This window comes from Oncorhynchus keta, unplaced genomic scaffold, assembly GCF_023373465.1.
Source record: "Oncorhynchus keta strain PuntledgeMale-10-30-2019 unplaced genomic scaffold, Oket_V2 Un_contig_5916_pilon_pilon, whole genome shotgun sequence".
NCBI lineage: Eukaryota > Metazoa > Chordata > Actinopteri > Salmoniformes > Salmonidae > Oncorhynchus > Oncorhynchus keta.
In genome coordinates, this window is record NW_026288583.1 from 754478 (window position 1) to 781450 (window position 26973).

Genomic DNA, 26973 nt, shown 5'->3' on the forward strand with positions numbered 1-26973 from the left:
ACGCACAATTGGCCCAGCGTTGTCCGGGTTTGGCCCAGGGTAGGCAGTCATTGTAAATAAGAATTTGATCTTAACCGACTTGCCTAGGTAAATAAATAAATATCTAGGCCAAAGTAGAGCCACAGCAAATGCTGGTAAAACATATCTGCCCCCCCCCCTGCTAAAACACATTTCCTCAATGATTCAAAAGCCATTGGTAGCGCTAGTGTAAAGGAAATAGACAAACACAGCAAAATGTTGAAATAAAAATAATGTAAGAGTTTAGCCTTTCAAAGTCTCCATGCTTGACATCCACTGGTCAGTCAACCATGAATTACTGCACACATCAGCTTACACTGAGCAGCTTTAGCCCCATGATCACTGCAGTCTCACAATGCAGGATTAGTTCTCCACATCGGAGTAAGAATTTACACTGGTTACCACTTCAAAACAAAGTAGAAATACTAAAAACTCTTCGTTTATATAGAAATTAAATCTGATTCATTATTTCGTTTGGTATTTCTAATTCTGTAGCCACTCAAGGTAGAGGTTTATTTTAGTTGCCACAGATCTCCCTGGAGAAGTGGTAATTGTTATTGAGTGGAGGGAGAGTGTTGTTTTTGTTCTGCCCATTCTGCTTGTGCCATTTTGTATTTTGCTTAGTACATGTTGTATGTTTTGTTGTTTATGTGTTAAAAAAAGAAGCACGGGAATGTCTTGTACATATTTGAAGAATGAAATTAATCAATGTCCACCCGGTGAGCAAAGACGTTAGATTAATTTTCAGTTCTGAATCAAAAGTAGAAAATACTTTTTTTTCCCGGACTTTGAAATCAGGTACATTTTCTGTTCTGAATCAAAGTTGAAAACATGTCATTTACGGACGTTGTAAATATGTATTTTTTTGGTCATCGATTCTATGGCCAAATTTCATCTGCACATACAGTACATTCTCAATGAAGCATTATATCACAATATTTTTTATCTATTTAATATAGGAAAGAGGAGCCAAATAAAGATCGCAACATAAAATATTTATTGCTCCCATCTGTTACATGCACTAATTAGTGATGGGTCGATTGCAAAGGAACGGCTCTTTTTGGTGAACGCCGGGAACCGAATCGCTTCGGTGTAAGAGCTCCCTGATTTGCATACTGCTACTACTGCCTTTTGAGCTCAAAACAATGACTGTCTGCAGATTATTTTGCTAAAGCGTGTGAAAACTGAACAGAAACAATAAATAGTGCGGAGATTGTTGCAGTGAGTTAAAAATAAACTTACTTTTTTTATTCAGGTGATCTGATAATTTGGCCATGTAAAAATCTATTTGAATGCACATTTCACAATCTGACATGATAGACTGCTTTTTGGGCTTTACATTGGAGATGAGCATTTTTTTTCATGGCTCTAGGTACATTTTTAAGCATTTACAACACAGAGCCATTCAGGAGCCCATAAAAAAACTCAATGTTTTAATATTTTTTTTTTTAACCAGGTAGGCAAGTTGAGAACAAGTTCTGATTTCCAATTGCGACCTGGCCAAGATAAAGCAAAGCAGTTCGACAGATACAACGACACAGAGTTACACATGGAGTAAAACAAACATACAGTCAATAATACAGTATAAACAAGTCTATATACAATGTGAGCAAATTAGGTGAGAAGGGAGGTAAAGGCAAAAAAGGCCATGGTGGCAAAGTAAATACAATATAGCAAGTAAAACACTGGAATGGTAGTTTTGCAATGGAAGAAAGTGCAAAGTAGAAATAAAAATAATGGGGTGCAAAGGAGCAAAATAAATAAATAAATTAAATACAGTTGGGAAAGAGGTAGTTGTTTGGGCTAAATTATAGGTGGGCTATGTACAGGTGCAGTAATCTGTAAGATGCTCTGACAGTTGGTGCTTAAAGCTAGTGAGGGAGATAAGTGTTTCCAGTTTCAGAGATTTTTGTAGTTCGTTCCAGTCATTGGCAGCAGAGAACTGGAAGGAGAGGCGGCCAAAGAAATAATTGGTTTTGGGGGTGACGAGAGAGATATACCTGCTGGAGCGTGTGCTACAGGTGGGAGATGCTATGGTGACCAGCGAGCTGAGATAAGGGGGGACTTTGCCTAGCAGGGTCTTGTAGATGACATGGAGCCAGTGGGTTTGGCGACGAGTATGAAGCGAGGGCCAGCCAACGAGAGCGTACAGGTCGCAATGGTGGGTAGTATATGGGGCTTTGGTGACAAAACGGATTGCACTGTGATAGACTGCATCCAATTTGTTGAGTAGGGAATTGGAGGCTATTTTGTAAATGACATCGCCAAAGTCGAGGATTGGTAGGATGGTCAGTTTTACAAGGGTATGTTTGGCAGCATGAGTGAAGGATGCTTTGTTGCGAAATAGGAAGCCAATTCTAGATTTAACTTTGGATTGGAGATGTTTGATATGACACCAGCAGCAAGAGCGACCTCATTGATGTATACAGAGAAGAGAGTCGGTCCAAGAATTGAACCCTGTGGCACCCCCATAGAGACTGCCAGAGGTCCGGACAGCAGACCCTCTGATTTGACACACTGAACTCTACTATCAGAGAAGTAGTTGGTGAACCAGGCGAGGCAATCATTTGAAAAACCAATAATAAATAAATAAATTACTTATTAATACTTATTTATAAATATAAATTGGTGAGGCGGGTTGCAGGAGAGTGTTTTGAAGATTAGTTGATGGAAAATAAAAATAAAATGTACGTGAAAAAAAGTTGTGTGTGTATATATATATATATATATATATATACACACACACAGGACACGACAAGACGAGGACAAAAGACGTCTGAAATGCTATGCCGTCTCGGGTTGAGGTGGGTCAATACCAATCACTAGAATTGATTTTATGGATTCAAAAGCTTAAAAACTGTCACCAGTTCTATGGCAGGAGCACCGAAACCAGCCTTCGGTTTTAATTGGCTGATCTCTCAGTCCGTCGCCATCTAGCATTACCCTTAGAAACTCCCTAACATTGTGGACGATTTAAACAAGGAAGTGAGTTTTGAAAAACTGAAAGTATGCATCTTAGAAATAGTTATTGCGTGTAAACTTTATATGTCTGAGCTCAGAGTCAAATTGGGCTTCCCAGAAATAATATGGTCAATGTGATAAATAAAATGTTCTAATTGCCGATTCTTGCCATTTTTCAAAGTCCTGATACAGCAGTAGCAGGCTCGCTTCCTCTCCCGCCTCGATTTTAACCACACCACTTTCAAGTCCCACTTTGTAGAAGTTTTACCAAGCTCTATGCGCCAGTAATTCGAGCCTGGCTCCCATGTTAAATCTGAACCACAAATGGGCCACATATAGGCCGGTCCGGACCGGATTTCAACCAAACATATGATTGGTTCAGATTTGGTTCGGACCAGATCAAATAAAGGCCAGTCAGAGAGAAGAAGTGTCATCATCCTCATCCCAGTTTTTCTCCATGTGGGGCAGTGAGGTTTCCATGGAGATTTCCACAGCTCCAAACCTTAAAAATGTGAAAAACATGTGCCGTCCACTACAAAACAGATTTGACATTTAACCAGAGGAACTCAAACTGACAAGATGATTTATTGTCTTGAAGGATCAGGACATCTCTTGCCTTCACCACACAATTTAAAGGCAAAACCAAACAAGGGCATTAAGCAAAAACAGAGATGGGCAACAGGTGGAGTCAATGACAAAGAGACGGAACAGTAACTGTTATTTTCTCCCATAGTCTAGTGCTTAGCCTGATTTTCATGAAGTATAAGCCGGCTGAACTCACTACAACAGTGGCCTTATAGACTTTAACCAGAGTCTTTTCTGGTTAGGTCACATGATCAGGATAAACTCAGGAAACTGACCCAGTATTTCACTTACTCAAGCATTATGGCGAGGTCACAGGCACAGCAGTTTCCACAGTGACCACACAACTGCCCAAAATGGCTGCCATGAACGATGCACCAGAGATGGGTGATACTACCGGGTGTGTCACCGTCTCCTCAGAGGTGTGAACCACACGGCAGCAAATCTGTCAGCGCCGCCAGCCCTGTCCTGTTATTAGGGAAGCAGCTGCATCACACAGGAAAGTTGATCAGTCAATAGAGCCATTTACCAGAAATGTGAGCGATTCAAAACATTGGCGCAACTTTACTGTCCCTGATCATTCAATTCCCCTCATCTAGAGAATAAGCTTTCTGGTGCACGCAATACTTTCTATTATGTTTTCCCTTTGGTGTTACTAGTGCAGTTATTCCTTGTTTGGTAACTACTAATTCTCTGTGGACTCAGATAAGTTGCCTGGAGAATCGTTTTACAGTGTCCTTGTTTCATTTTCATGACCTAGTAAACTAAATTTTGTTTATGGAGAGTTTATCATTTGAGCTCAACAACAACCCATGTCAACCTAGAGACAGAAATCTAGAACCTGGATCCTATCATCCATTGAGTAAAATGCTTGAAGCCCACACGGACCTGGCCTCTCTCTGAAACAGGGGCAAGTGTTATTGTGGAATGTTCTGTTTAAACGATCTCAAGGCCCTGTACTCAGATGGAGGGCCCAGGCTCCAGGGCTAGTTAGGGCTTGTTCTACAATGGGTTTGAGGGAGAGAGGGGTGGATATTGATGAATGGGATAACAGGGGGTAGAGTTTCGACCCTGGCTGCTGTTCACTCACCTAAACCTTACTGAGCACTAATGAGACGCAGACCCTACTGTACTACAGAGAAAGCCTCCTCAATACTCCTCGTCTGAAAGTTGCCAGGCTGCTTTCTGGCATAATGTAAACATGATATATGAGACAGAGGGCAACTGAAGCACATAGTATGGATTCCTGCGTGTTCCTGAGATTATTTGAACATGTTATGGACCCATAAAAAGTGACTGACTTGAACTGTGTAAATAGTTCAAGTTTATTAATTCAGTACCATCTGAAGTTCTCAGGTAAATAGATGGTATTTTCCTCTCTGCTTATAATAAACAAAATATAAAATGTATAAAGTTATCAATATGATAGCAGTAAATGTGCAATCAATGAGCTTTAAACATAAATGGTTGAGTGTTTTTCAGTGAGGATGAGAGGATATGTTCAAATGTGGTCAAAGCCAACACTGCCATCTGCTGGTGAAATTAACAGTGTGCACAATTGAAACTTTCACAATCATTGATTGTGAGAGACTACATCCTTAGATCTGCCCCTATAATACAAGCATTCTAGGATAATATTTAGCTTTAGGATATGCACACTAGAGCCGACCTGTACCGGCTCTGACATTTCATTTTCACAATCCTTTCTAGCACGGTTCCAGCAATTATGGATGTGTTACCAGAACAGTGCAACTTGACTCGGCCCAGTAAAAGGTACAATTATTACACTGTGTCCATGCAGTACATTTGAAAGGACTGGATGGGTGTCACAGGAAAAGTATCTTTATTATCTGACATCAGAATAATTGACCAAACAGACATTTAAACCACTTCAAGTTACAGTTGAGTAGGAGAATTGTAGCTTATCTATTGTGATTGCACATCATCTTACGCTAAGTAAACAGTATATTCACATGCCAACTACAAAAGGTGATCTAAGCATGGTAGCAAAGTAAAAGTTACTATGGTAACATAGTAATAATTTACCACTCCTTTTCCATGTTCAGGCCATCATACTATTTAGATAGCTATTCAGATAGGACAATGATTGTGTTTTGTGACCTGGTGTCTCCTAAAACGGTTCCCAATTGGGAAATGTTGATCCCATAGTCAAAGCAGTGGTATGGCTTCTCACAAGTTTAGATTTTACAGGTTTACAAAACTCTTTTCATATCCAGTACAGTCATAAAGAGATTCTCCAGTGTGGGTTTGCTGATGTGCTCTAAGGCCAGAAATCTGCCTGAAACACTTCCCACAGTCAGAGCAGCGATGGGGTTTATCTCCAGTAGAGCGCATGTGAGGAGGCCTATGCGTAACCTGGTGTATTTTTAGATAATCTACCCGGGTGAAACATTTCTCACAGTCAAGACATTGATACGGTTTTTCTCCAGTATGTTCACGCTGATGTATCTTTAAGTGTTTTCCGTGGCTAAACTGTTTCCCACACTCAGGGCAGACATAAGGCTTCTCTCCAGTATGCATTCGCTGGTGGTCTGTAAGGTTGCCTAGTTTACCAAAGCTCTTTCCACAGTCAGAGCAAAGGTATGGTTTATCTTGTCTATGTATTATTCTCTGATGATTTTTCAATTGGGTGGAATTATTGTAGCTTTTCTCACATTCAGGACATTGGTATGGTTTCTCTCCATTATGCGACATAATATGAACTTTCAACCGATCTGATCTTGTGAACTTCTCATCACAATGCGTACAATGAAAAGGCTTCTCTCCAGTATGTAACCGCTTGTGTTTTTTCAAATTACCTTCTGAAGATAACCCTTTCCCGCACTCAGAACAGTGGTGAGGCTTCTCTCCAGTGTGTATCCTTTCGTGTGCTTTTAGGTCTTCTTCTATAAGGAAGGTAAGACCACAGTTAGAGCACAGGTGAGGCTTCTCTCCAGTGTGTTGTTGTTTATGTCTCTTAAAAGGTCTCCAAGATGTAAAACTTTCGTTACAGTCTGGACAGTGGTGACGGGGCTTCTCTCCAGTGTGTGTGTACAGGTGATGGTTAAGACCTGTTTGTGTTGTGAAAGTCTTTTCACACTGAGAGCACTGGTAAGGTCTCTCACCAGTGTGTATACGCACATGTTCTTTAAGATGTGATCGTTTTGAGTATCTCTTTTCACAGATGAGGCACTGGTGAGGCTTTACCCCAGTGTGAGTTCGCTGGTGGGCATTAAGGTTGCCCAGTAGAGCAAAGCTCTTTCCACAGTCAGAGCAAATGTAAGAAGATGCTGTATGCACTGCTCTCTGGTGAACTTTTAATTTGCTAGAATCATGGAATTTCTTCTCACAAACAGGGCATTGGTAAGGCTTCTCTTCAGAATGTATTTTCATATGATCTTTTAACTGGTCAGCTCTGGTGTACCGCTTATCACACTGTGTGCAGTGGAAAGGTTTCTCTCCTGAATGTAACAGCTTGTGTTTCTTTAAACAACCTGCAGTAGAGAAATTTCGCCCGCAGTCAGAGCAGTGGTGAGGATTCTCTGTGTGAATCCTTTCATGTGCTTTTAGATCTTCTAATAAATGGAAACTAACACTACAGACAGAGCATTGGTGAGGCTTCTTTCCAGTGTGCTTGTGTCTTTTCAATTCCAATGCATTTGGGAAATATAAATGGCAATTTTCACAATGGTAAAGTTTCTCTCCAGAGTGTGAGGACAGATGCCGCTTAAGATGTATTTGTTTTGTGAAAGTCTTCGCACACTGAGAACACTGGTAAGGTCTCTCACCAGTGTGTGAGCGCAGGTGTTCTTTGAAATGTGAAGCGCTATGGTATTTTTTCCCACATTCAGGGCAGTGGTGAGACTTTTTCCCGGTGTGTGTTTGTTGGTGTTCTGTCAGGTTGTCTTGTTGAGCGAAATCTGTTCCATAGTCAGGGCTACGGTCAGGTTTTTTGACAGTATGGGCCATCTCTTGACATTGGTTTTCTAAACTTCTGGTAATTGATCTATTCTCAGAAACAGGCTGAGAATCAGGCAGCTCGTCAGCATGAATCGTCATATGTTCTTTCAACTCCTCTGAAGTACTGTACCTATTCTCGCAATGCAGACAGTGGAATGGCTTTTCTCCAGAATTTACTTGCAAGTGTTGAATAAGATCAGAGTTTTTTTTGACAGCAAGTGACATTTCCTGACATTCTTGTTCTTCATGTCTGGAACTTGGTGACCTATTAGCAGAACTTGGCTGAGAATCAGGCTGCTCCTCATGAGTCATCATATGATCTTTTAACTCATTTGACCTCTTGTCGCATTGCAGACAGTGGAAAGGTTTCTCTCCCGTGTGTAACAGCATGTGTTCCTTTAAAGTTTCCTCAGTGGAGAAACTTTGATCACAGTCAGGGCTGTGGTGAGACATCTCCACCTTGTGTAATAACAGGTGGTCTTTAAGATTTGACTTCATTTTAAAACTCTTCTCACACTGACCACATTGGTAAGGCCGCTCCCCAGTATGTGCCATCATATGGACTTTTAACTGGTCTGATCTGATGAACCTCTTGTCACACTGATGGCAACAGAAAGGCTTAATCCCTGAATGTAGCCGCTTGTGTTTCGTTAAATACCGCACTGTAGAGAAAGTTCGCCCACAGTCAGAGCAGTGGTGAGGCTTCTCTCCAGAGTGCACTGGCAGGTGTTGATAAAGATTTGAACTATTAATGAAACTCTTGTCACACTGTGAGCACTGGAAAGGCCTCTCACCACTATGTATTCGCATGTGTTTTTGAAGACCTGCATTGCTAGAGAATCTCTTCTTACATTCAGTGCATTGGTAAGAACTCACAGAAGAGAAACATTCATCGCTATCTGAACAGTGGGAAGACGTCTTTCTAGAATGTGCCTGCAGGTGTCGTTGAGGGTGTGATAGTTTTGTGGAGCTCTTCTTACGTTGAAGGCTCTTTCCTTTGTCAACTTCCTGGTGTTGCATGCCTGATGTAGACAATGCCTCCACTGATGAGTCTGAGGACTCAGGAGGACACACTCCTGTACGAATGACAACAGAAAAACATGTCAGTAGCTGCAACAAGTTACACTATATCAACTTCGGAAAGGAAGAGGTGCAAAGCTCGTTCACCATTCATTTTTCATTTAATTAAACAACTATTAAAAGATTGATGTTTCAGCCTTATTCAATGAACTTCATCTGAACATCAAGCTTTAACTGTTTAAATAAAATATGTTAATGATGAGCGAGTGTGCACTTTTTTCCATTTCAATGCACATTGTTTTGGGGGGGGGGGTCGCACCTCAACTTACATTGGTTAAGTGCCCTCCACTTCTTTCCACAATATCAACTTTGCATGATAATATCAATTGTGCTCTCAAGTCCAATGTGACGTCATTACCACTTTCAGTGGATCTTTAATACAATCTGTCTGTTCATACCTGCATTAGCAAAGACTGAAATCATATCCTCCTCCTTTTCTACTTTGATGTTGAATCTCTGCCCCAGCATAAACCTGCAGTCCTCCAGCAGCAGTGTTGCATCCTGCTGTAACGACTGGGCTCCACTGTCACAACTAGGAACCAGTGACTCCCTCTGCTGGGGTATAATGAGCCACTCTGGAGCTGGATCCGCCAACTGCCTGTTGTTCGGTAGCCAAACGCCTCCCTCATTCGGTTCACCATCGCAGCTTGCTTGTGAGCTGTCCACCTCTACAGTCGCTGACTGGCTGGGACTTGTTGGCACATTGCTAGCATCTTTCTGTATTCCTTTGATGTCTTCTTTCAGTTGGAGTAACTGAGAGATTCCCTGGTCCTCTGAATCCATTATGATTACATTTTCACAATACTCCCCTACTATACGACGCAATGAGCGTTGACTCTTTCCTGTGACTTCTGATCCATCCTTGCCCCCTATTCCACAACGGTCGCACAAGTAATGTAAATTGTCCTCAGATAAAGTATATAAACTCAGTTCAATTTCATCCAACAATGTTTCCCTCTCCCGAGTCATATTGCCCTACTCACGTCACAACCACGACCGGTTAGACAGCAAGCTTTTGCTTGTCTCGGACACTTTGCTCACTTCCCTTGTGATATGTGCTGATGCTCACATGAAAATAAAGCTGAGTGTTGCCTCCAGGGTGCCCAGAACTTATCTAGGACATGTCCTCGCTCTCCTGAAATAAAATCACACACAGAAGGGGAATGAAAATCAGCCTGCCTCCACTTGTTCCCCACTGACACTGTATGAGCTTAAGGTAAACAAATACAAAATGTTTACTGAATGGCACCACAAGCTTTCCACCGAAACAGTAACATTGTTTAAAACAATATTTATTGGACTTGTTCCTGGAGTGCCACAGGTAGGCAACTATAAGGTTGTGTCAACCATCACATCTGATTTAATCACATCATCAAACAGTGGGCTAATTGGCGAAATTCAAAACACCAGTGCCCAGTTTCCCGAAAAAGATGGAACATACCAGTACTTTCCGATTTGGTATACCCCAAAAGAATGCTGTTGGTCATGTGACAAACAACAGTTAAACAAATGTAGTCAATAACACAATAGAAAAATCTATGTCCAGTTTGTGCAAATGTAGAAGAGTAGGGAGGTAGGCCTGAGGTAAAATAATTACAATTTAGCATTAACACTGGAGTGATAGATGTGCAGATGAGGATGTGCAAGTAGAGATACTGGGGTGCAAAAGAGCAAGAGGGTAAGTAATAATATGGGGATGAGGTAGTTGGGTGTGCTATTTACAGATTGGCTATGTACAGGTAGAGTGATTGGTAAGCTGCTCTGATAGCTGATGCTTAAAGTTAGAGAGGGAAATATAAGTCTAACTTCAGTGATTTTTGCAATTCGTTCCAGTGGCAGCAGAGAACTGGAAGGAAAGGCAGCCAAAGAAAGTGTTGGCTTTGGGGATGACCACTGAAATATACCTGCTGGAGCGTGTGCTATGGGTGGGTGTTGCTATGGTTACCAGTGAGCTGAGATAAGGCGGGGCTTTAACTAGCAAAGACTTATAGATGACCTGGAGCCAGTGGGTCTGGCAACGAATATGTAGCGAGGGCTAGCCAACAAGAGCTAATAGGTCACAGTGGTGGGTAGTAAATGGGGCTTTGGTGACAAAACGGATGGCAATGTGATTGACTACATCCAATTTGCTGAGTAGAGTGTTGGGGGCTATTTTGTAAATGACATCGCCGAAGTCAAGGATCGGTAGGATAGTCAGTTTTACAAGGTTATGTTAGGCAGCATGAGTGAAGGTGGTTTTGTTGTGAAATAGGAAGCCGATTCTAGATTTAATTTCGGATTGGAGATGCTTAATGTGAGTCTGGATGGAGAGTCTAATCAGTCACCTCGGTATTTGTAGTTGTCCACATATTCTAATGCTAGTTGGGTGGGAGGGTGCGGGCAACGATCGGTTGAAGAGCATGCACTTAGTTTTACTAGCATTTAAAAGCAGTTGGAAGCCACGGAAGGAGTGTTATGGCGTTAAAGCTAATTTGGAGGTTTGTTAGCACAGTGTCCAAAGAAAGGTCAGAGTTATACAGAATGGTGTCGTCTGTGTAGATGTGAATCAGAGAATCACCAACAGCAAGAGCGACATCATTGATATATACAGAGAAAAGAGTTGGCCCGAGAATTGAACCCTGTGGCACCCCCATAGAGACTGCCAGATGACCTGACAACAGGCCCTCCGATTTGACACACTGAACTCTGAGAAGTAGTTAGTGAACCAAGCAAGGTAGTCATTTGAGAAACCAAGGCTGTTGAGTCTGCAGATAAGAACGCGGTGATTGAGAGTCGAAAGCCTTGGCCAGGTCGATGAAGACTGCTGCACAGCACTGTCTTTTATCATTATATAATTTTGAACCTTTGGCGTGGGTGAGGTGCACCCATGACCAGCTCAGAAACTAGATTGCATAGTGGAGAAGGTACAGTGGGATTCGAAATGGTCGGTGATCTGTTAACTCAAAGATTTTTAGAAAGGCAGAGCAGGATGGATATAGGTCTATTACAGTTTGGGTCTATAGTGTCTCCCCCTTTGAAGAGGGGGATGACCACGGCAGCTTTACCACGGCAGCTTTACAATCTTTGGGAATCACAGATGATATGAGATGTTGAATAGGCTAGTAATAGTTATCATATATAAAACAGTTATAATAGGGGTTGCAACAATTTCGGCAGATCATTTTATAGAGGGTCCAGACAGTCGAGCCTGGCTGATTTGTAGGGATCCAGATTTTGGAGCTCTTTCAGAACATCAGCTGTCTGGATTTGGGTGAAGGAGAAGCTGGGGGGGGATTGGGCAAGTTGCTGCAGGGGGTGCTGAGATGTTGGCAGGGGTAGCAAGGTGGAAAGTATGGCCAGCCAAAGAAAAATGCATATTGAAATGATCGATTATCGTAGATTTATCGGTGGTGACAGTGTTTCCTATCCTCAGTGCAGTGGGCAGCTGGGAGGAGGTGCTCTTTTTCTCCATGGCCTTTACAGTGTCCCAAAACTTTTTAGAATTAGTGCTAGAATCAAATTTCTGTTTTAAAAAGCTAGCCTTAGCGTTTTAACTGACTGAGTATATTGGTTCCTGACTTCCCTGAAAAGTTGCATATCGCAGGGGCTATTCGATGCTAAATTCACCATGTAGAGAGATAGTTCATAAGTGCGTCATTGTGCATGTGTTGATACAGAGAGGACTGAAAAGCAAGACTGCTCTCGGGAACAGCTTTCTCCATTAAAATCGTAACTTTACAATTATTTCACAATAATGACAAAGAATCAGCTCCAAGAGAGATGTTACCACCTTTAGTTGCAAATATTGATGCAGCTTCAAGGGAAACAGAAGTCAAGCTAAGCAAAGAGATGTATTAATCCACTAATACTAAAACACGCATTTAAGATAAACATAAATATTTGTAGTACTTTGAACAACGTTTATTTGAGGATGTTTGAGGTATGCTCAAACAGTCAATTCTGGGACATCGACATGTCTTAAAATAGGCAGAAAGCTTAAATTCTTGTTAATCTAACTGCAGTGTCCAATTTACAATAGCTATTAGAGCAAAAAAAGACTATGCTATTGTTTGAGGATAGTGCACAACAATAAAACAGCAACTGGTTTGATACATTCACTTCTGAAGGTAAATAACATACTTACATTCAGTAATCTTCCTCTGATTTGTCATCCTGAGGGTCACATAGATAAAATGGAGCATAGTTTTGATTGTTAAAATCCATTTTTATATTAAAATGTAGGAAACGTAGTTACTGGGTTCTACAGTTTGAACCCCCTGCAGTCTCTGGCTCCACCCCGGCCATCTAGATGTGGGAAGGTTAATGTATGTTCTGTAGTGAAGCTAACAATCCATCATGTATGACATTCCTGGGAGTGTGTAAACTATCATTTTTTATTACCATAGCATGTTTGTATGTTCTGGTATTATCTTTTACCAGATCTTATGTGTTATATTCTCCTACATTAATTTCACATTTCCACAAACTGTTTCCTTTTTAATGTTATCAAGAATATGCATGTCCTTGCTTCAGGTACTGAGCTAAAGACAGTTAGATTTGAGCATGTCATTTTAGACAAATGTATTTATATACACACACACACACACACACACACACACACAACACACACACACAACACACACACACACACACACACACACGTTGGTGTTTGGCTGGTGCTGGAAATGAATATGTTGAACAATTTTGAAATTTCCCATTTAAGGATCGGCCCTTATATATATATTTTTTTTAAGGGGCCGATCCTTAAATGGGAAATTTCAAAATTGTTCAACATATTCATCTCCAGCACCAGCCCAACATGTGTGAAAATGGCAATGCCTACTCAAAAATTTGTCAAAATCACACAATGCACACCAGGGTCACTGGAAACACTTATCGTCCTCTATCTTTTTTACAACTAAAAATAGAAATACACAATTTTCACATATGTTGATGTTGGGCGATGCTGGAGATGATGAATATGAAGTAGAACAATTGTGAAGTTTCCCTTTAACGTGTTACTCCTACCCCCTACTTTTTCGAACATTCTGTTAAAAATTGCGCAACATTTCAGCGCCCTGCTACTCATGCCAGGAATATAGTATATGCATATGATTAGTATGTGTGGATAGAAAACACTCAGACGTTTATAAAACTGGTTAAATCACAGCTGTGACTATAACAGAACGTGCGTTTCATCGAAAAGCGCAGGAAAATCTGATCACTGAAAATGCGAAAATATATCCATGCGCCACTAGAACCCATTGTTGAATGTGAACCACATTAAATGGGGCCGAGGTTGCAATTCCTACAGCTTCCACACGATGTCAACAGTCTTGTCATTTGCCTACGATTTGTTTCTTGGTCAAACGGACACAAGATAGCGCCTTTCTTCTGGTCTCCGACCGGATATTTTGGTTGAGATTTACCCGGACATTATTTCCAGACGTACAGCTATAGAATATACATCGCCTCATGATCAATTTGATCGCTTATTAACGTTTACTAATACCTAAAGTTGCATTACAAAAGTATTTCGAAGTGTTTTGTGAAAGTTTATCGTCGACTTTTTTAATTTAAAAAAATGACGTTACGTTATAAAACGCCATTTTTTTCCTTCACAGTCTTCATAGATCGATATCTAGGCTATATATGGACCGATTTAATCGAAAAAAAGACCCAATAGTGATGTTTATGGGACATCTAGGAGTGCCAACAAAGAAGACTGTCAAAGGTAATGAATGTTTTATATTTTATTTGTGCGTTTTGTGTAGCGCCGACTATGCTAATTATTTTGTTTTTATGTCCCCTGCGGGTCTTTTGGGGTGTTACATGCTATCAGATAATAGCTTCATGCTTTTGCCGAAAAGCATTTAAAAAATCTGACTTGTTGCCTGGATTCACAACGAGTGTAGCTTTAATTCAGTACCCTGCATGTGTATTTTAATGAACGTTTGAGTTTTAACGAGTGCTATTAGCATTTAGCGTAGCGCATTTGCATTTCCAGATGTCTAGATGGGACGCCTGCGTGTCGGGTAGGAGCAAGAGGTTAAGGTATGAAACGTTATACAATTTGTTTATGTTCGTTATTATTTTTCCGATTGAATAATTAAGATGACTCAGAAAATGAACTTTTGACACCTGGTGAGAGAGCTAGCTATCTAACATTGTTAACTAACAGGCAGGGTGTCCAATCAAAAATACAATTTGACCACTGGGTGAAATAATTGTGCAGATGATCTAAGAAAATTAATGGTCCAAACCTCATGTCTCAATCATAAGCCAATCAAAGGTTTTTGGATGTCCAGAATTAGGGTGATCTAAATCAATGGAGAAAAAGTGGTCAAAAATCTGGAAAATTGTAAAGCGTATACAAGGCTTGACTCTGTGCAAGAATTAAGGCTACTGGTTAACTGACGGGCTCACTTTCCCCTTGAATATGCCATCTTCTCGAATCCGCAAGACATAAAACAATAGAGGTAAGATGGATATAGTTTGAGACATGTAGTATTTTCCTATTCACTTCATATTAATTTGAAATTCCCTTTCTGAGATTTCTCACAAAAACAAGCGTATCGCTTGGAAATGTCAGAGCACCGAGCGTAATTGTATTTTTTTCAAAGCCTTACATTTAAATCAACTAATGCCATGCTAATTTAGGTTTTTGAGACCCGCCGAAACAACTTTGAAGAAGACAACCACTAAATTTAAAATCCTCAAAATCTGTCAAAATAAACCTGCAATGTAGGCTTGGGCGGTATTGAGATTGTCATACCGACCTTGTGCCATACCAGGATACTCGGTGATAACGGCAAGGAACACAAGGGGTGTTGTTTTCAAATCCCACTGATACTCTGTAATTCGAAGGCTAACAATGCTAACAAGTACATGTAACATCTCATAGAGAATGCTAACTAAATGCTAATGAGCACCATGAACATTTTCTGAACAAACTATACAAGTAACTAAAAAATGCTACACAGTTTGCTGCATGCACAATACAAATATTAGCCAGCAAGGCTCTTGACACAGGAGGGGATGCTCTGCAGTTGTTACCAAGCGAATGCTTGATTTTGGAAGGAGCCAACCCCTTAGCTAGATAGCCATCTTGCTACTAAATTAGCTAACCAAATGCAATGCAAAGCATTTAGCACATTTTAAACAAACATTTTGTTTGCGAATTCCATACTGTAATTAGATCAGTTTATAGCAGCATGTGCAAGGTGGTAACCAACTTAATTAGAACAGTAAAACTTATTTTTGTCATACCCGTGGTAAACAGTCTGATATACCATGGCTGTAAGCCAATGAGCATTCAGGGCCCGAACCACCCAGTTTATAATTAGCAGGACAGACAAGTGACAATTTTCTGACAATTGTGCCGTTTATTAAATGTGCCAGATGTTAAGAATAGGGGTAAGAGGACACACAGTGTACAGGCAAGTGAGCATTGCCTGCTAGAGACATCTGGCTTGCCTGGGCCCAGATATATGTTTATGATGACTTGCAAACTCCTACTGTATTCTTGTAGTCATGCCATGTTACTTTAAGAGTTGGCTGCATATAGGAGTTGGCTATACAAACAGATCAAAAAACCAGGCTAACATTTGCCTGATTGTCAGAGCAGAAAGAAACTTCAAGGTACTGGAGGACTACTCTCAAAATGATTTGCTTTATTAGAGGAATGATAGAAAGAAGAATGACAGTTTGTTTATTATATTTTGTAACTCCAGATAAATCATGACAGTATCTCAAATGAATGTTGTAATGTTAGGGTTATTATAGCAATATAACTTGTGTTTTGTTTTCAGGTTTGAATGAGAATGTACTCCCCTAACCTTTCAGTAAAGTTCAGGGTGTATTCATATGATTTGTGTATGTCTTTCCCTATATGCAAGACTAACTGCCATGTGTACTTTGTTTTGGTGCAGATATGCCTTTAATATATTGTGTAGTGGGTAACAAGTGCGGTCTAACTTTATTACCTGGGTGCTCTGCCATGTGACTGTAACCAAGTTTCCATCCAAGTTTTTTTATGCTGAGTAAAGTAGCTTAGATAAAACATGTCGTTACGACAGGCTTGATGGAAACAGAAAATGTGTTGGTAAACTTAACAAAAGTCGACAAAACAAAATATTCTAGACACGTGGTATCTTTTTGTGTCAGTAAAATAAATGCTTGAGATTGCAGTGGATATTTTTTTTTTATGCACAGATATGGAAATTAAAAAAACAAAATCGACAGTTCAAGTCGGACATTCACATACACCTTAGCCAAATACATTTAAAATCAGTTTCACAATTCCTGACATTTAATCCTAGTAAAAATGCACTGTCTTAGGTCAGTTAGGATCACCACGTTATTTTAAGAATGTGACATGTCAGAATAGTAGAGAGAATGATTTATTTCATCTTTCATTTCTTTCATCACATTCCCAGTGGGTCAGAAGTTTACATACACTCAATTGGTACTTGGTAGCATTGCCTTTAAATTGTTTAACTTGGGTCAAATGTTCGTGTAGCCTTCCACAAGCTTCCCACAATAAGTTGGGTGAATTTTGTCCCATTCCTCCAGACAGAGGTGGTGTAACCGAGTCAGGTTTGTAGGCCTCCTTGCTCGCACACGCTTTTTCAGTTCTGCCCACAAATTTTCTAAATCGGATTGAGGTCAGGGCTTTGTGATGGCCACTCCAATACCCTGACTTTGTTGTCCTTAAGCCATTTTGCTTCATTTTTGGAAGTATGCTTGGGGTCATTGTCCATTTGGAAGACCAATTTGCAAACAAGCTTTAACTTCCTGACTTACATCTTGAGATGTTGCTTCAAAACATCCACATAATTTTAATTCCTCATGATGCTATCTATTTTGTGAAGTGCAAAGCACTTTTTATTTTCGGTCTGGTAGGCTAAAGCGTTTTGGCAGTTATGCCTTCATCAGAGCATCCTCTGCTAAATAGAACTAAAACTGATTTCAATATGACGGCAATATAAAGGCCTATGTAGCCTATACTATAGTAGGCTATTCATCTTTAAGACAGCTATCCATTTTTCATTTCAAGCACCTTTCTATCATGTGCTTGTTTGTAACAATTGCAAAGACATTGGGACATTGTATTTGTAGTAAACTTTGTTCTTAAGTTATCAGCAGTCACAGAGAGACAAATAAACATCTTGATTCTATAACGAATTTTAAAAAAGAAAAAATGCAACATGTAAAGTGTTGGTCCCATGTTTCAAGAGCTGACAAAGGATCACAGAAATGTTCCATATGCACAAAAAGCTTATTTCTTTCAAATTGTGTGCACAAATTTGGTTACATCCCTGTTACTCCTTTGCCAAGATAATTCAGCCACCTGAGAGGTGTGGCATATCAAGAAGCTGATTAACACTAGAACCGCCATAGACCTATGACATTTGTAAATACATTTTTCTTTGTCATTGAAAAAAAATTCAAAGCCATGTCCTGCTCCTTATCTGACTTTTCCTAGATGTTTGTATGTGAGAATTTTGAAAATCACAGACAGAAAAGTATTAGCGGTCACACTTATTCGCAACTTAACCCACTGAGAAAATTGTGCTGTAGGACGTTGGTACCCAGCCAGGGGCATCTCTTTCTCTTCACTGAATGACACATGGATGAATGGGCAATAATTGTGCACCTTACTTCATAACTGAACAATGAGGGTGAAGAGGTTTGTTTAAATTAGAAAGACAAGTGTAATGATTAGTTTGTGTTATGCCTATATCAGCAGCAAATCATTTGACCGCTCTGGAAAAAGAAGCTGTTAAGCCACTTATTTACTGTAACTATTACACATCGAATGTGAAGGGAACCAAAAACATGATGTGTGTTGCAGTAGGCCTTTGGAATAATGCAAAACATATCCTTGACTATCCAAGTTGATGAGCGGGAAACAAAACAAATGCCAGTCAGCCTGCACAGCCGGCCCATCGAAACTTCATCTAAATTATACAGAAACTAATTTCACACATAAGAGTTAGCCTACAGACAGGATTAAATTGACAATAATATTGAAATTCTTGGAGGTGCAGCTCCATTTCCAAAATGTCACTTTTTCTAAGAATATCCATGCTGTCCATGCATTCAGCACATGACCGCTCTGGCTACTAAGCAAAAACATAATAAAATAAAAATATGCTATTCTGTCATCAATGGTCAAATGGGCGATAGAAACTGATAATGGTGCAGGTCACTTAAATTAACTGAATGATGAGCATGATGAAGAGGGTGATTGAATTTAGAACAATAGTGTAATAAAGAATTGAGGGCAGTCTATTTTATTATGAAAGGCTGGAAATGGCAAGGAATTCCTCCTCGGAGAGTCAAACGGCAAGCTGAACCAAACGAATGGACGCACTAGCTGCAGAATTTAGATGAGTTGGAGTCAGATGGAGGATAGGATTCGAGCTTGAAATCGACATTGCTGATGAAGAGTCTTCATCTGATTCTGATGTTGACGGAGCCTCCGCCTCCAACGCCTGAGCTTCACCAAAAAAAAAAAAAAAAAAAAAAAAGCGGGAGCTAACTGAGACAGTGATCCCAACTGCCACCGTGAGACAGGAGTCTAGGATGGCACGGTTCGGGTGAAAAAGTGTGACGAGTTTGTGACATGCAGATGTTGCAGCATATCAGAGATTGTGCTGTCGTCACGTGCACAGAAAATAAAACCGTACATGGGACAGAGCATGGATGTGGAGTCAATTTGGTCTGATAGGTACGGTGTGGACTTTTTCCCCCCAGAGGGACTAGCCACGCAACCGCTTCAGAGAAATTATGCCACACATGTAACAACGCAAATAAAAAACGGTTTGCTGTGGGTTTACACACAAAGCCTGGAAGCTGTACGCTAACTGCGGACCTGAAGCATAAAGAGAAACGAGATTGATTAACGCGTAAAGGCACAGGTATAAGGGCACAATACAGAGTCCGATACAATCAACAAACTACTTGTTATATAAATCTAGGCTTTAGGCTTACATTTTTTCTAGGACTTTGTAGAAATTATACAAAACATACTTTACTCAACAAATAACTATTGTTGTAATTTTTTTATATTGATACATTTAAATTCATATTTATTCATGAAATTAATCCTTTACAATAGTTTATGCACTACTTATCAAGTGTTGGCACCTTTGTTTGCGCACCTAGTGGGTTGATATGTATCTGATGCATGTGCTAAAGGGCACACCTGGCAAAGTTCACTTATAGGCTCTCGTGATAAACAGCTCATGATCATTACACAGGTGCACCTTGTGCTGGGGGCAATAAAAGGCTACTAAAATGTGCAGTTCTGTCACAACACAACGCCACAGACATCTCAAGTTGAGGGAGCATGCAATTGGCATGCTGACTGAAGGAATCTCCACCAGAGCGGTTGCCAGAGATTTGAATGTTCGTTTCCCTACCATAAGCCGCCTCCAATGACATTCTAGAGAATTTGTCAGTACATCCATCCGGCCTACTTCAGTGGGCAAATGCTGATCTTCGATGACCACTGGAACGCTGGAGAAGTGTGCTCTTCACGGATGAATCCTGGGTTTCAAGTGTACCGGGCAGATGGCGTGTTCGGCATCGTTTGGGCAAGCGGTTTGCTGATGTCAACGTTGTAAACAGAGCGTCCCATGGTGGAGGCAGGGTTATGGTACGGGCAGGCATACGCTACAGACAACGAACACAATAGAATTTTATCAATGGCCATTTAAATGCTCAAAGAGAGCATGACATGCCGACGACCACCGCTCGCGTCCTGTGCGTTGCAAAATAAATGTACATGTTATTCAATCTTTGCACCCACACTGCTCGCACACGCCAACAAGCGTCTGCATTGCCAAGTCCTGCCTCTCCCATCTCCTCAGTGGTTTATAGAAGCAGATACCCACATGCCATCTCCTCATTGGTTATACCCACGTTGGTGATTGAAATATGACCTGAAGCCAGTTGTGGTATTATCATGATAGTTAGATGCCAATCATCATATGAAGTCTAATGATGATAAGTGTACAATATTACGTGTTGGAGTAACTTATACATTACTCCGCAGTTTACCTATGGGCTGTTGGTGAAGTAGACATACTTGGTATTCCTATAACAAAATATTTAAATAAGCTCTGCACAATGAATTTCAATAGAAAACTTGTAAAAATAGACAAATATCTGTCTATTTATGGGAATATCGCCCTGATTAACTCCTTAGTCAGATCTGTTAACTCACTTACGGCACTGCCTACTCCCGATTAGTTTTTCAAATCATATGAGCAAAAAAATATTTTGCTTTATCTGGGACGCTAAACCAGACCAAATAAAGCGTGCCTATCTATATCGTGAATATGAACTGGTTGTGTTGAGATTATTAAATATAAATGCACGAAACCTCTCTCTAAAAGCTTCACTTATTCAAAAGTTTTACTTGGACCCTAAATGGTTCTCAAGGAGATTAATAAGAAAAGCCATACATCCATTGTATAAAAATAGCCTTTTTGCCGATTCAAAAGTATAATTTTCAATTAATCGTAAATGAAATATAGCAAAAAAAGTCTATCAAACAACCATTGCAGAGCTAGCTACAAAAGTGCTGTTTGAATTAATGATTACGAGCCTGCTGCCTACCACCGCTCAGTCAGACTGCTCTATCAAATCATAGACTTAATTATAATAACACAGAAATATGAGCCTTTGGTCATTAATATGGTCAAATGCGGAACTATCATTTCGAAAACAAAATGTTTATTCTTTCAGTGAAATACGGAACAGTTACGTATTTATTGTAAGTTGAAATATTGCTGTTATCATTGAAGGTTGTGCAATGTATGTCAAATTAATTACGGTCTTTGTTAGGAAGAAATGGTCTTCACACAGTTCGCAACGAGCCAGGTGGTACAGAACTGCTGTATATACCCTGACTGCTTGCACAGAACGCAAGAGAAGTGACACAATTTCCCTAGTTACTCCCGGTCCTAGTGAAAAGCCAACTGTCCCGGTTGATATATTATCAAATAGATATTTGAAAAACACCTTGAGGATTGATTAGAAAAAATGTCTGACATGTTTCTGTGGACATTATGGATATAATTTGGAATTTGTGTCTGCTTGTCGTGACCGGATTCCTGGGCATAACGCACTAAACTAACGGAGGTATTTGGATATAAAAACTATCTTTATGGAACAAAAGGAACATTTGTTGTCTAACTGAGAGTCTTGTGAGTGAAAACATCCGAAGAGCAAAGGTAAACAATTAATTTGATTGCTTTCCTGATTTTCGTGACCAAGTTACCTGATGCTAAGTGTACTTATTGTTTTGTCGAGCGATCGATAAACTTACACAAACGCTTGTATTGTTTTCGCTGTAAAGCATAATTTCAAAATCTGAGACTGGGTGTTTTGCAATATTGCACTTGTGATTTCATGAATATTTTCTAGTAATATTATTTGTCTGTGGCGCTATGCTATTCAGCGTTGCTGATGACAATTATCCCGGATCCGGTATGGGTGGTTCAGAGAGGTTAAAAGGTGTCGTCACGGCAAAGAAGAATCTCAAATATATTTTGATTTTTTTAACACTTTTTTGGTTACTACATGATTCCATATGTGCTATTTCATAGTTTTGATGTCTTCACTATTATTCTACAATTTAGAAAACAGTAAAAATAAAGAAAAACACATGAATGAGTAGGTGTCCTAAAAGAAACTTGAGCGGTAGTGTACACACACACACACGTGGACACCGCTTGAAATGTATGGATGTCAGCCACACCCATTGCTGACAGGTGTATAAAACAGAGCACACAGACATGCAATCCCCATAGACAAACATTGGCAGTAGAACGGCCTTACTGAATTGCTCGGTATCTTTCAATGCGGCACAATCATAAAATACCATCTTTCCAACAAGTCAGTTCCTCAAATTTCTGCCCTGCTTGAGTAGTCCCAGTCAACTGTAAGTGCTGTTATTGTGAAGTGGAAACGTCAGAAGCAACAACAGCACAGCCACAAAGTGGTAGGCCACACAAGCTCACAGAACGGGACCGCCGAGCGCTGAAGCACGTAAAAAATTGTCTGTCCTCGGTTGCAACACTCACTAGAGTTCCAAACTGCCTCTGGTAGCAACGTCAGCACAAGAAGTGTTCGTCTGAAGCTTTATGAAATGGGTTTCCATGGCTGAGCAGCCGCACACAAGCCTAAGATCGCGATGGGAAATGCCAAGCGTCAGCTGGGAGTGGTATAAAGCTCGCCACCATTGGAATCTGGAACAGCTGAAACGCAGTCTCTGGAGTGATGAATCACGCTTCACCATCTGGCAGCCCGAAGGACAAATCTGGGTTTAGCGGATGCCAGGAGAACACTACCTGCCCCAATGCATTGTGCCAACTGTAAAGTTTGGTGGAGGAGGAATAAGGGTGGAAGTGGAATCTTAACGGTAGGGCATACAATGCCATTCCAGAAAATTCTGTGCTTCCAACTTTGTGGCAACAGTTTGAGGAAGGCCCTTTCCTGTTTCAGCATGACAATGCCCCTGTGCATAAAGTAAGGTCCATACAGAAATGTTCTTTGAGATCAGTGTAGAATAACTTTACCGACCTGCAGAGCCCCGACTTCAAGCCCATTGAGCACATTTGGGATGTATTTTAATGTTGACTGAGAGCTAGGACTTAATCGCCCAACATCAGTGTCCGACCTCCCTAATGCTCCTGGGTGAATGGAAGCAAGTCCCCGCAGGAATGTTCCAACATCTAGTGAAAAGCCTTCCCATGATTTTGAAAAGAGGAATGAGAACTGAATGAGAACCGGAATGGGAACTGATACTTAGTTGACATGGACCGTTGGGAACCAATGACTTACAGTATAATGGCATTAGGTATATGGGCATTGCATCTGAAGTAGAGAATAGCTTAACTCACACTATTTACATACCGTTTTTAAATTGAGAACATATGGCTCAACAATAATAGTAGACAATGTAAACTCAGAAACAAAAAATAAATGTCCTCTCACTGTGAACTGCGTTTATTTTCAGCAAACTTAACATGTGTAAATATTTGTATGAACATAAGATTCAACAAGATTCATCACATCGCCGCCCGGTATGGCAACTGCACCGCCCACAACTGCAAGGCTCTCCAGAGGGTGTCACAGTCTGCCCAACGCATCACCAGGGGCAAACTACCTGCCCTCCAGCATTGCCTACCCTTTGGTTTTGAACTACTGTAGCTAGCTAACTAACTTAGTATGTTATATATAAATCGAGACAACACTGGAACTAGATATGGAACGCCGTTTGGGTATTTCAGTGTCAAAAAACATACACATCACATAACACTATGAAGTGTCAAATAAGCTTGTTAACCAATCAGGATTGGTGAACCAATTTATCACATTAATTCATTTGACGTAGTTATTACACTCTCACTCGTATGTCACAACGATTCACCGATATGTATGCTATGATGCTGGTAAAATAGTCTGGCGCTGGACACTTCTGCAAGCTTTGGACAGTGCTGGTTGTAAAAAAGCTAGCTAGCTGATGGATGCAAGCAATGTTCTTCCCCAAAAACATAGCAAAACGACATATGTTTCAGTAGCTATAGTTAGCTAGCTATCTAGTTAAGTGTCATCATCTAAAATACCCCTAATTTATAACTCCGTTCTTATTTGATTAATGGTGGTCAGACCCACCTATGTGGAGCTAGCCACAAGTGAAATTTGCGATTTGCCTTACATTTACATTTAAGTCATTTAGCAGACGCTCTTATCCAGAGCGACTTACAAATTGGTGCATACACCTTATGACATCCAGTGGAACAGCCACTTGCATCTAAATCTTTTTTGCCTTCAAAATAAGTCTCAATGAAAGTCATGCAAATAACACAAACAGTGGAATCATGCCATAATGGAAAAGATCATGCTAAACGAGGTTGGAATGTTCTTATATAAATTCAACAAAAGACAATTTGTTATTTTGACATAAATCTGTTGAAATCACACTGAATGTATTAGACTTCAGAATTGAATTGGGGGGCATACTTAAGTAAGTATGCCCCACCTTACCTATGGATTGTGGATCAATGACATGGGGTATCAGTCTATTCAATGACACCGAGAGAACATTAGCGTTGTAGCTCTTATCGCGGGACTATGAAATCACCGGGGGCAAACTACCTGCACCCCAGGACACCTACAGCACCCGATGTCACAGGAAGGCCATATAGATCATCAAGAACAACAACCACCCGAGCCACTGCCTGTTCACCCCGCTACCATCCAGAAGGCGAGGTCAGTACAGGTTCATCAAAGCTGGGACCGAGAGACTGAAAAACAGCTTCTATCTCAAGGCCATCATACTGTTAAACAGCCATCACTAACACAGAGAGACTGCTGCCTACATACAGACTCAACATCATTGGACACTTTAATAAATGGATCACTAGTCACTTTAATAATGTTTACATATCTTGCATTACTCATCTTATATATGGATATACTGTATTTTATACCATCTATTGCATCTTGCCTATGCCGCTCTGCTCATCCATATATTTATATATTCTTATTCCTTTACTTAGATCTGTGTATTAAGGAGTATTATGTAGTTGTTGAAGAATTGTTAGATTCCTTGTTAGATATTGCTGCACTGTCAGAACTAGCAGCACAAGCATTTCACTACACTCGCAATAACATCTGCGTATGTGTATGTGACCAAAACATTTTTAATTTAGCCACATTTATTGTACCAGTCAACCTACTGTGTGTATTGAACACTATTCCAGAGGAAAAAAACAATACAACGTGGATGGTTTGAGCCTGATAACTCAAGGACTTTGGGGAAAAAAGCACTAGGGTACTGTGTAGGCTGATACCTAACGATTGGAGATCAATAAGATGGGCTAAAGGCTGTACAGTGCAATATGAATGAATGTCAATATGCACAATAAACTGACACAAAGTCCCGCAATAACCTACAACGCTAATATTTCCGTGAACTCTTCACAGTTGTGTTCTCTGGGTGTCACCAAGTAGACCGATACCCCTATTTTATTGCTCCACATTCCAACCATGTTTAACATGATCAAGTCTAAATATGGCCTGATTTCACCAATTGTAACCGTATGCATCAATTTCAAAGAGGGACTTTTATTTTAAAGGCGAACTGCAAATTCCACTATTGTGGTTAACTATTGTGGCTAGCGTCACAACATAATCCGGTCAAGTCAAACCATTGTATAGTAGACAAATGACGCTTGCTGGCTGCTTATAAAGTTCGTTTTGGGCATCAGGGTTAAGTGTCGGACTAGCTAGTTATTTCAATAGGAGAACAAGTGACTACCTAGCTAATACTTACTCACATGGATTCCTAAATCATTGCTAAGAATATTGAAAATGATTGCAGTTTCTACTGTTTGTTTTCAGACTGGTTGCTTATAACATCTGTATCGTTTGATCCTGATCTAATTTCAAATGCTCACACAGACGAACAAATAATGCCTTATTACCAACGCGGTATTGTACAGCTTTGACATTGATCGTAATGGTGGCGCTTGGCTTGCACATGCAAATTCAGCACAAACATTCTATTCTATAATACAATTGTGTTATTTGACTTGTCAAATAAATTAAAACCTTATTTGACACGTGAAATAGTGTTTTGACACACAAAGACCCAAACGACGTTCCATAACGAGACGCTAAGTAGGTTATTTTCACTCACAAGCTTGACGATTTGAGAATGTATAAACGCTACCATGCTGAAAAGTAAAATATTTGTAATCATTGTCTTTTCAAGGTTCAATTGCCTAGCTGTTTAGCAATACTGGCTAACTAGCGATATAGTTCGTTTGGCGTTCTCTTGCTAGCTAACGTTACCGTAGCTAGCTGCAAGTGATTCGAACAATGCACATACTTTGGACCGCGTGCGCGCGTTTCTCATTTGTAGGTACATTTCAGGACTAAGACATTCGACTTCTCCTGACAAAGCAACATTAGCAATGTATTTAAAAGGTGAACAAATTATATGAACCAAAATCGGACCTTTTTACATACCTGCTTCTCCAAGAAAACTGCCTTCTCTCTGAAGACGCTGGCCTGGATGCGGTTGCCACAAAGTCAACATTGGCTATACGTAAACATGATTGAAAAGAATAATTTGTTTTTTTTTGGTCTTAATTCAAGGTTAGTCATAATGCTAGCAGTGTGGTTACGTTTAAATCATTTTAAGATGAGAAATGGTAATACTGGTGAGGTTATTACTCTGTGGTAGTTAGTGGCAATATCTATACGGGATCCTTGGGACGTCACTGCATTTCTTCTATGAGATTTAACGGCAGTTGGCATCCAATTTGTTGCATTACCGCCACCTACTAGACTGGAGTACAACTCCCT

The 26973-nt window shown here is 40.3% G+C and overlaps 1 protein-coding gene across 4 annotated transcripts; it reads right to left on the reverse strand.

Moving 5' to 3' along the window:
* Nucleotides 1-5389: 5389 nt before the first annotated feature.
* LOC118362804 (zinc finger protein 271-like) lies at nucleotides 5390-26973 on the reverse strand. Of its 4 annotated transcripts, XM_035743427.2 has the most exons (4): nucleotides 26842-26973; nucleotides 26635-26707; nucleotides 9000-9736; nucleotides 5390-8597 (listed from the first exon to the last, which is right to left on the reverse strand). In XM_035743427.2, exons 3-4 carry the CDS (start codon nucleotides 9568-9570, stop codon nucleotides 5767-5769), a joined length of 3402 nt encoding a protein of 1133 aa, XP_035599320.1. In that variant the 5' UTR covers nucleotides 9571-9736; nucleotides 26635-26707; nucleotides 26842-26973; the 3' UTR covers nucleotides 5390-5766. The 4 variants fall into 4 exon arrangements, with proteins under 4 accessions (XP_035599320.1, XP_035599322.1, XP_052366583.1 ...); XM_035743429.2 differs by having other exon boundaries at nucleotides 9671-9736; nucleotides 26635-26919; XM_052510623.1 differs by having other exon boundaries at nucleotides 26635-26919.

Bases quoted from the DNA above. Each gene is read 5' to 3' on its own strand.
- LOC118362804 (XM_035743427.2), bottom strand. From the start codon at position 9,570: ATGACTCGGGAGAGGGAAACATTGTTGGATGAAATTGAACTGAGTTTA. The intron at 8,598-8,999 runs GTATGAACAGAC...TCATTCGTACAG, and splicing joins TTCAGTCTTTGCTAATGCAG to GAGTGTGTCCTCCTGAGTCC.